Genomic DNA, 11,138 nt, shown 5'->3' with positions numbered 1-11,138 from the left:
CTTGTAAAAAAAAAAAAATGTTCTCATTAGTTTGCAACTTTTTTCTCTTAATATTTTGACTTTATTCTTGTAAAATTACTTCTCATTTTTTCATTTCCGTTTTCTTAAATTATATTTTTAGAATGTGCCGTGGGCACACTTTGGACACCACAGATTTAAGGCAAACTATGATGACTGCATCAAAAAAATAATGCATAAATTAAAATTAAACTACCCACTCACCACTCTTCACCCAAACATCCCCATCCCAGCCATCCTCTACCCCCCTCTCCATAACTGATGATCAGGTGAGGAGTCAGCTGAAGAAGATCAAGGCAAGGAAGGCTCCGGGACCGGACGGCATCAGCCCTAGAATCCTCAAGGACTGTGCTGACCAGCTCTGTGGAGTTCTCAGGCACTTGTTCAATCTCAGCCTGAGCCTGGAGAAAGTCCCGGCCCTGTGGAAGACCTCCTGTGTGGTCCCGATACCAAAGACACCGCGTCCCAAGGAGCCTAACCACTTCAGGCCTGTTCCCTTGACCTCTCACCTGATGAAGACCATGGAGAGGATTATCCTGCAGCACCTGCGACCCCCGGTGGGCACTCAGCTGGACCCCGTGCAGTTTGCTTACCGGCCTCGGATCCGAGTGGACGACGCAGTGATCTACCTGCTGCACAGATCACTGCTACACCTGGAGGACAGCGGGAGCGCTGTGAGGGTCATGTTTTTTTACTTTTCCAGTGCCTTTAACACCATCCAGCCGTCACTACTCAGAGTGAAGATGGAGAGTGTGGGAGTAGACCAACACCTGACTGCATGGGTTATAGACTACCTCACCAACAGACCACATTATGTGAGGCTCCGTCACTGTGTGTCTGACATGGTACTCTGCAGCACAGGTGCCCCTCAGGGTACGGTGCTCTCCCCTTTCCTCTTCACCCTCTACACCTCGGACTTCACACACAACTCCACACAGTGTCACATCCAGAAGTTCTCCGACGACACAGCCATCGTTGGTTGTGTTTCAGAGGGGAATGGTCTGGAATACAGGACGGTCATCAGGGACTTTGTCAGCTGGAGTGAGCTTAACCAGCTACAACTCAACACCAGCAAGACAAAGGAGATGATCATTAACTTCCAGAGGAAAACATCTCACTTCACACCGGTGAACATCCAGGGAGCGGACATAGAGTTGGTAGACAGCTACAAATTCCTGGGTGTTCACCTTAACAACAAACTGGACTGGTCCGTCAACACCCACGCCCTCTACAAGAAGGGCCAGAGTCGCCTCCACCTGCTGAGGAGACTGAGGTCCTTTGGTGTGTGCAGGACTCTTTTACGGACCTTTTATGACTCTGTGGTGGCCTCAGCCATCTTCTATGCTGTGGGCTGCTGGAGAGGGGGCAGCACGGACAGGGACAGGAGCAGGATCAATAGACTGATCAGGAGAGCGAGCTCTGTCCTGGACGGTCCTCTGGACTCCGTGGAGGAAGTGGGGGAGAGAAGGATGTTGGCTAAGCTGACACCCATCATGGACAACAACTCTCACCCGCTACATGACAGTGTGGGTTCCCTTAGCAGCTCCTTCAGCAGCAGACTGTTACACCCACGGTGTAAGAAGGAGAGGTTCCGCAGGTCCTTCACACCGACCGCTGTCAGGCTCTACAACACCTGCACCACCTAAACCATGTTGTAGTCACTATGTATTCTTTACTTGCGTATCTTGCTTGCTGCTGTAACAAGTGAATTTCCCCGCTGCGGGATAAATAAAGTACAAATACAAATACAAATACAAAATCGAGTACCGAAATTTCACTAAACAAGTCCACAAAACTGATTTCACTGATGACCAAAATATTGCTCAATTACAGTACATTACTTTACTAATTAGGTGTTGCTGCCACCTAGTGGGTCATTACCGGGAACACAAGTTCAAACATACTGTGTTACTTTAAAAGCCACCCAATCTGGCCTAGCGATGAATACGTCAGCGCATGCTTCGAGAAACTATTTAATTACTCACGTCCGGCTGGCTCGAATCTACGTTACTGCCCTCTGCAGCCCACACCCTAAATAGCAGCTCAGAACTAAACAATACTCCCAAATGGGAAACTAAAATGAAACACGTATTATACACTACCTATTTAGCACTATAAAAAAATAAATCAAAATAGACCCATACTGTATCTTGACAAAACTAAATCCAGGTCTTTACCAGCACGATGTGTCACAGTAGAATTTACAAATCAACAATGCGCGTGCGCACAGTGGTCGCCATCTTGGCAATACATTCAGTTTCCGGGGTAGCCATCGGAGGAAAAAAAACAATTCAATACAATTCCAAAACGTGGATAATTATTAAATGTATTGACTGTTAACGCTAGAGACATTAAGGTACACAGAGACAGTTTTATTCATGTCAGGATAAACTCTTCTCAGTGAACTTTGAAGCTTCTCGGGCTTGCTAGCCAGGCTAGCTTTGCTAGCTGCCTGCTAACAAAGAGACCCGGAAGTTATTAACACATGGCTAAGCAACGATCATGTTTCAGTGTGAAGGGTGGTGGTCGTGTGAAAACGTGTAAAAGTACAAAAGCCTGAGAGGGTTCTTGGATCAGCGACAAACAGCAACTGTTGAAGAAATATTTGTCGTGTGAAAAGGAACGATAGAGGAGCACGAGGACGGCCTTTTTGAACAAAAGAGGAGAACGGGTGATCACGTAAACTACTGCAAGCTGTTTCCAAGAAGCCTCAAATGGTGTTACACAGAGCAGGTTAGTTTCATTCTCACACCCACTTTTCTATTTGTTCGTTAACACTACTTACAAAAAGCTCTTTTCGCTTCGCAAAGGTCTATTTTTCTTCATGCACTCCACATATCCATCATATTGATATCAAGGGGCCGTGTCAGTGTCGAATCGATACTAGAACGATGAGATGGATATTTTTCATTTCTCTTCTTGTGTATTTTCACACGTGTGCGTTTTTGTCGTTGTACTGTTACATTGCCGATATTGTTATATGTATATATTGTTAAATTGTTCACTTTTTATCGGATCGATTCCAAAATTGGCGGCCACCCATGTGAAATTTCTGATACAACCCGCTGAGAGTTCCAATCCTTGAGTCATGTCCGTGCTTTATTATTATCATCAGCTTGTTGTTGTCAACAAACATAGCCCGAAGAATATCAGAAAACCACGCCAATTGAGTACCAGTAAAACTGTACATTTTAGCCAAATACTAGTTTTGGATTTCGACAAATAACACAAATAACATTTCACATAAAACATGAATAAATTGCAATAGTCCATCAAAATCAACGAGATCTTTAGTTAAGAGGTCCGTGTTTACAGAGTGTCATTGAAAGCACAAGTTGAACAAACAATATAACATCTTGACAGTCTATATGAATAGGTTGTTCTTCCTGAGTGAAGTAAGCCACAACAAGCCCCTTGCATCCCCTGCATCTTAGTATAAGACTATAAAGTACACACTTGATTGGTGACATGAGTACAGTACAACTTGGTCCTTTCCCCGAGTCCTGCCAATCACGATGCACGCTCGTACAAGGGGAGAGTGTGTTGTTGACAAGTGTTTAACTTTACAACTTTACAGCCCAATACTAGCCTACTTGGTAGCACGAGACGCTACCTGCAGCCACATTGCGTGTTTTGTTGACTCTGTTCAATTCCAATCTGTCCGATTTAGGGGGTCAAACTTTGGGGTTTTAATAACAGCGTTGTGTTGTGTATTTGTCATGAAAATAATAGCGCAGACAGCAGTAGTGGTGCATGTTTTTGACACAGTTTCACTCTTTCCTATGCAACAGTTCAGGAGGAGAAGAGTTTAGAAGAGGTACCCTGACTGCTGGTGGGGGACACTGATGAGATCCTCAGAGACATATGCTAGTGCAGGACAATATATCCTATGTGATGGAGCAAAGCTGGACTTTTCTAAAGCATGTCTTTGTCTTTCTGCGTCCTGCAGACATCAGTGAAGAACATCTTCACCCTGAGCAGCTGGGGTGGAACTCCAGGATGGAACAGGAGGAGCCACAGCCGCCATACATTAAAGAGGAAGAGCCACAGCCACCCCGCATTAAAGAGGAACAGGAGGAGACCCAGTCCCCCTACATTAAAGAGGAAGAGGAGGCTCGCAGCATCAGTCAGGAGAGAGAGCATTTTGAAGGACTGGAGGAGTTCCCAGTGATTGGTGTCACTGTCAAGAGTGAAGATGATGAAGATGAAAGTGAGGAGAAGGGAGAGGTGGAGCCTCCAGGCAGCAGCTCAACTCAACACATGACAACAGAAGCTGATGGAGACCACTGTGGAGGATCACAAGCACACGACCTCTTAGCCCCACTATCGGATAGCGACGACATCACGTCACACTCTGACACTGATGATGAAGACTCTGAAGCCGACATGACGTGTCACACTGACAACACACGCTGGAAATGTTCTCTTTGTGACAAAACGTTTGTTCACAAGATAAATCTGAAAATACACATGAGACGGCACACAGGAGAGAAACCTTTCGCCTGCTCAGTTTGCGGTAAAAGATTCTCTCAGCAGTCCAATTTGAAAGTACATTCAAGAATACACACCGGAGAGAAACCTTTTCCTTGCACGGTTTGCGGTAAAAGATTCAATCAAAAAGGTGATTTAAAAACACACACAAGAATACACACCGGAGAAAACCCCTTTTCCTGCTCAGTTTGTGGTAAAGGATTCATAAAGAAGACAAATTTGAAAGTACACACAAGAATACACACTGGAGAGAAACCCTTTTCCTGCTCAGTATGCGGTAAAAGTTTCTCTCAGAAGATAGCTTTGACAGTACACACAAGGACACACACTCGAGAGAAAAAGGCTTTTCTTGTTCAGCGTGTGGTCAGCGATTCACACACAGTACAAGCTTGACTGAACGCAAACGAATCCACAGTGGGGAGAAAGCTGGAAACTTTTTTTAAAGGACGCATACAGCTGGATTTCAAAGAACACAACATGGGAACTATGAATAAGCAAGACAGTATTACTCTTTAAAAAAAAAAAAAAAAAAAGAAAATAATGTGCAAAAGAACGACTTCTAACATGACTAACTGATATTGTGATGAAATGTGTTTGACCCTTAATAAAAGAAACAGACACAAGGGGTTTGTATCAAAACGGTATCCAATGTAAGAAAAAAAATCTAAAATCAGTCAGCTATAATTATATCATAATATAATATAACTATAACATGCTAGCAAATATACCTAGTGGGTATTCCGTGAAATTGGCTCAGCCAACCCACGCTTTGTGCTCAAGATGCAGCTCTACAAAACCTAAAATCCCCAAACAGAATTAAACGATACTGCAAAGGTGGTTCTCAACTTACTTTGTCAAGTCCGGTTCTCAGCTCTGTGCTCAGTCCACGTTTACATAAAAGGGGGCATTTGACCAAAAATGAAGTGACCCCAGTGTATTTTACACAAGATGAGTCAGTAGTTGTTATGGAGCATTATAAGGAGTTCAAAAAGATTATCAATGCCAAAAAGCAACTATGTCGCCACCAATAGAGCGAGGGAGGACAACTATCTTTTCATTTTCTAATATAGTTGGGAAACAATTAGGCACCAAAAACAATGTGATTTTGATTGTTTTGGTGTCCAAAAGTATATTAGTGCGTGTGTGAAGGTATAAACGAGAGGAATTAATTAAATTTCTTTGTAGAAAGACACTTAATAAAAGTAAGTACATTTACTTGTATTCATTTACAGCGCAGCCTTCACACATCCAATATGGCGGTGACGTTTTACTTATCGCAGCAGTGGACAAATCCACTCTATGCGGCGTCTATCTACAGGTCTATCTATAGTTACGCCCTCTGCAGCCCACACCTTGAATAAGCAGCTCAGAACTTGTCGCTACAATATCAACAATATAATGTGAATGAAACTAAAATTAAATACATATTATGAACCACATTAGAATAGCCCCGTAATGTAACTTCAAACAAAATTCAGTTCTTTCACCAAAAGCTGCAAATCAACAATGCCTGTGAGTACCGGGGCCGCCATCTTGGAAATACATTCCATTTCCGGGGTAGCAGTAGGAGAAAAACACAATTCAATAAAGTGGATAGGCATTAAATATATTTAATGTGAATGACAGCGACATTAAGTGACACAGAGACAGTTTTATGTATTTCAGGATAAACTCATGTCAGTGAACTTTGCAGATTTTCAGGTTAGTTTAGCTTTGCTAGCTGCTAACAAAGAGACCCGGAAGTTATCAAAAGATCGCTCAGCACAGGTCAAGCGTGAGTTTAAAGTGTGGTGATTGTGTGAAAAAAGTACAAACTTTTGTCTGTAATATGTTGACTTTATTTTTCTCAATATACTGCATATTTTTCCATTTTTGCTGTTTTCTTGCTATATTTGTAGAATGTGCCGTGGGCTAATAAATCATGCCGCTACCTCAATGTTCCTCAGAGTTTTAAATAAATAAATAAATTACTCTGATGTCTTGTATTTTTTTAATTTACCAGACACATCGCCGATACCAACTTGGATTTTATCAGATCGCAAAGGAAATCAGTGGTATAGCACATCACTAAAAAAGGAGCATCTTCCCCTTGAGCAGCAGGAGTGAAAGTTGAAAGAACAGAAGGAGGCACAGCTGGACACCTTAAAGAGGAAGAGTAGGAGCCCCAGCACCTGCACATTAAAGAGGAAGAGAAGGAGTCACAGCCCCCCAACATTTCAGAGAAAGAGGAGGAGCCACAGCCCCCCAACATCACACAGGAGAGAAACCTTTCGCCTGCTCAGTTTGTGGTAAAAGAGTCATTGAGAAAAAAAGAAGGAAAACACACACAAGAATACACACTGTAGAGAAACCTTTTTCTTGCACCGTGTGTCGCAGGATGCTCTGTCATAAAAGGGATTAAAATAGACACAAGAACACACACCAGACAGAAAAGCTTTTCTTGTTCAATGTCTGGTCAGCGATTAATAATTAGTACAAGCTTGACTGAAAGCAAGAATCCACACTGGGGAAAAACCTGACAACCGTTTCCAGCTGGATTTAAATTTTCAAGTACGAAGAAGCAAGACGGTGTGACTCCTTAAATATTAGTGCAAAAGAAGGACTTCTAACGTGGCTAACTGTCATTATGATGAAATGTTTGCAATGTTTGTTTCCTCTGTCACTTTTCTTCCTGACAATTGCACACTTGGCCCTGAATAAAACTGTCCCAGCTGTCTTCAGGCGAGAGGCGGGGTACACCCTGAATCATTCGCACTTTCATTCACACCTATGGACAATTTAGAGTCTCCAAATAACCTAGCATGCATATTTTTGGAAAGTGGGAGGAAGCCGGAGCACCCGGAGAGAACCCACGCACGCACGAGGAGAACATGCAAACTCCACTCAGAGATGTTCCAACAGAGATACGAACCCACAATCTCCTGACTGTAAGGCCAAGATGCTAACCACTATTTATATCGTACAGTCCTCCTTACGGGCAGCTTCCCTGGGGTTATGGCCCAGATGAACAGGTCTCTGGCGAGCTTGATCTGCACATAAGTGGCACGTACGCTTGTCAGGATTTCAATGTCAATAGCCAATACACGGTGCGATTCCCCAGCCTGCCTCCGCCAGCTTTGAGCACAAAACACTCAAAACGCCGCTGTAAGGCACCAACTAAAGCCCCAAGTCACTTCTTTCAATTGGGCTAAGCCCGGACCAGGCATGCAATGCCTCGCAAACTCCCTTCCAGGGTACTAAAACATCACACTTTTTTACAGTCACTCATGAAATACAGTATTTGTAGTGTAAGAAAAAACGATAGCAAAGTAAGAGAAATAAAGACTAATGACAAAAGCCAGTGACAAACAAAATATTCACACCATCACCGAGTGGAACCATGGACGTCAAGAGCTTTTTTAGGCTGGGTTGAGCCCCCTATGTTTCCATTATATTATTACATAATTATAGCTGATTGTTACACCAGATGCCCTTCCTGACGCAACCCTGGCCAGATCGAACCCATGAAAACCCCTTGTGTATGTTTGTTTCATTAAAGGTCAAATGTACAATTGTCAAGTGTAAAAGAAGAAAAGTGTGTTCAAGTTTTCCCCAGTGTGGAATTGTCATGTGTTCTGTCAAGTCTGTACTCTTTCTGAATCGCTGCCCACACATTGAACAAGAAAAGTTGTTTTCTCTAGTGTGTGTTCCCGTGTGTCCAATCAAGTTATCTTTCACGATAAATTTTTACCGCAAACCAGGCAGGAAACAGGTTTCTCTCCAGTGTGTGTCACCCTTTTGTGAGAATCTTTTACCGCACAACGTGGAGGGAAAAGGTTTCTCCCCAGTGTGTATTCGTGTGTGTTTCTTTAAATCACCTTTTTGATTGAATCTTTTGCCACAAACTGTACAAGGAAAGGGTTTCTCTCCAAATGAATGTTATGACGGAAACTTTTACCACACACCGTGCAAGGAAAAGGTTTCTGTCCCTTGTGTCTTTTTGTATGCACTTTCAAATTTGACTGCTGAGAGAATCTTTTACCACAAACTGAGCAGGTGAAAGGTTTCTCTCCTGTGTTACGTCTGACAATGTCTCTGAGGAAATCTACACAGCAGTCAGGCCACTTCCAGCTGACACGTGGATTCGTACACTATACAGACACCTTATAGGGTGTCCTAATGCTTTTACATGACTGCATTTATTTGTCTGGCTAAACAAACTTTTCTTCTCCTGAACGGTGGCATACAAAAGGGTGAAAATGTGTCAGAATATGCACCACTACTGTGCTGCCTGTGCTACTATTTTTACGACAAATACACCACATGGTGGGGCTCTTATTAAACCCCAAGAATTTTGACCCCGGAAGTGGGACAGACTTTAAATTTCACACTCAGCTACAAAACACCCACTGTGGCTTCAGATAATCTTGTGGCGTCATTTGCTGCATTAAGGCATACAGCAGAGGGAGTCATTGCACAGGGGAAGTATTGGCCATATATGGGACTGTATCATGGCAAGTTATGGGATCAAAACCACACTTTTTTGGGAATTTTTGCACATCAATGCACGTAATTGAGAGTCATCTATTCCGCCTATAAGTCCCTATAAAAAGAAGTCCAAAAACCTACAACAATGTTTTATATACATGCTGCAACTGTGTGGTAGCAGGCACATTCATAACATGTACCTTCCAGTATAATGTACTGTCTGACGAGGAGGACACCGCTCCAAGAGACTGCATCACAACAAATTGTTACCACTAAAAATTCCTGCTGCGGTAAAAACTTTTTTCCCCACAAAATCAACTGGAAAAGATGCCCCAGGTCAGCTGGACCAGACGGACAACTGTCATATAGTGCTTTATATCACATATGCTCAGTCGATCACTACGCCAGATGTAAGCACATGTGGGTGTTCCTGCTTGGCATTGCTGCCTGTTGCACCTCTGACGGTGATGGGCAAAATTACCCCCAAAAGTTTTAATTTAAGGTCCCAAATCGGAAAACAAACGTGTAAGTTTGAGGGGTAAATTGAAGGCCAGACATCCTCGGGAGAACCAATCAGAGAATGGATTACATCAGTGATTCTAGACTGGTGGGTTCAGGACCCAAAAGTGGGTCACGGACCCATTCTATGTGAGGCGCAGACAGCAAGTCAAAAATTACATGGCAATATGCTTCTTAAAGTAATCGTCTGAACGACTTTGACATCACTGCCATGAGTATCACGCATAACACATACCTTGAACTGACGTTCTGCAGTTTGGGCTCGTTAAACCAAAGCTGCTGTCGTGACAGTACCGCAATAATGAGTGTGTTAAGCGTGTTAACTTGTCTGTTCATTAAAAACGCCTTGTCAAGATAATGTGTGTTACCTTTGTGACATATTCCTTCATGTTCCCACGTTTTAAACATGAACATGCAAATGTTTTGATCTCTGGCCCAGTTTTAGTAGATTGCTTAGTTCAAAAACTTAAACACTCTCTTCCACCTGTCTCTCTCATACATTATCGGGGTAATTGATTAATTTAATGTTTTTTGGGAAAGAAGACATCTCTTTGGGGTTGATGGACTTCCTCTCAATGCGCTGGGCTGCCGCCTACTATCCGCGGGTGCAGAACGCCCACATAGCCCATATATTTTTAGTTTTAACAGCAATCTACACAATACTGGACTTCGATCTCATTTTCCCACAAGCAGTTCCTGTCATCACCCTTTATCTCCAAAATTCTTGAAAAAAAACTATGGCCTCCCAACTTCACCTTCATTTAACACATAACTCCCCCTATGAAGCTTTCCAGTCTGGTTTCTGGCCATCACAGCACAGAAACTTCACTCATTACAACAATGGACTGGCGACAGCGTGCAGTGACGCGACGGGAGAGAAAGTGACACACAGATACACACAGGAATGGGGAGAACGGAGTGGTTCTTGGGTGTACACGTCACCAAGGACCTCTCCTGGAGCACCGCAGCGCTGGCCAAGAAAGCTCAGCCTCTACTTTCTCCGCAAACTTAAGAGAGCCAAAGCCCCGGTCCCCATCATGTGCTCCTTCTACCGTGGAACCCAAGAGAGCATCTTGTCCAGCTGCATTACTGTGTGTTATGGCAGCTGCACTGCTGCTGACAAAAAGACCCTGCAGCGCATTGTCAGAGCTGCTGAGCTCATCGGCACCTCTCTCCTCCCCTCAAGTTCACCATTCCGTACTGAAACATTCATTCAGTTTGAGTGCTGATTGCAGACAGGAACTCAACCTTGACAGATGTTGGTCAAAAGATAACTTTTGTATGTGGAGACAATATTGATCTTCTGAATCCACAGAAGTACAAGGAAATAGATGACTTCATAGATACAATGCATAGTTTGAGTCTATATCCTAAAATCACCAGACCAAGCAGAATAACAGACCACTGTGCCACCCTTATTGATAATATGTTCACCAATGACTTGGATAATAACACAACTAGTGGCCTGTTAATCAACGACATCAGCGACCATCTTCCGGTGTTTACAATTTACAACAAACATTATAATAAAAGACAGATGGAGGGCCAAAAAGACCTTTCAAAGACTACGCACAGAGGATAGCGTCAGCACTTTCAGGAAAGATCTAGAAGAACAAAGATGAGAGGGTGTCTACAGTGCAAAA

At 43.2% G+C, this 11,138-nt stretch overlaps 1 protein-coding gene across 1 annotated transcript; it reads left to right on the top strand.

Moving 5' to 3' along the window:
* The first annotated feature begins 2,259 nt into the window (after positions 1-2,259).
* LOC129185827 (zinc finger protein 649-like) lies at positions 2,260-6,485 on the top strand. Its single transcript, XM_054783358.1, has 2 exons — positions 2,260-2,751; positions 3,968-6,485. Exons 1-2 carry the CDS (start codon positions 2,733-2,735, stop codon positions 4,900-4,902), a joined length of 954 nt encoding a protein of 317 aa, XP_054639333.1. The 5' UTR covers positions 2,260-2,732; the 3' UTR covers positions 4,903-6,485.
* Positions 6,486-11,138: the final 4,653 nt, after the last annotated feature.

Source organism: Dunckerocampus dactyliophorus, chromosome 1 (genome assembly GCF_027744805.1).
Source record: "Dunckerocampus dactyliophorus isolate RoL2022-P2 chromosome 1, RoL_Ddac_1.1, whole genome shotgun sequence".
NCBI lineage: Eukaryota > Metazoa > Chordata > Actinopteri > Syngnathiformes > Syngnathidae > Dunckerocampus > Dunckerocampus dactyliophorus.
The sequence above is the reverse complement of the archived record's forward strand: the minus strand, read 5'-3'. Positions and strand labels throughout refer to the sequence as shown.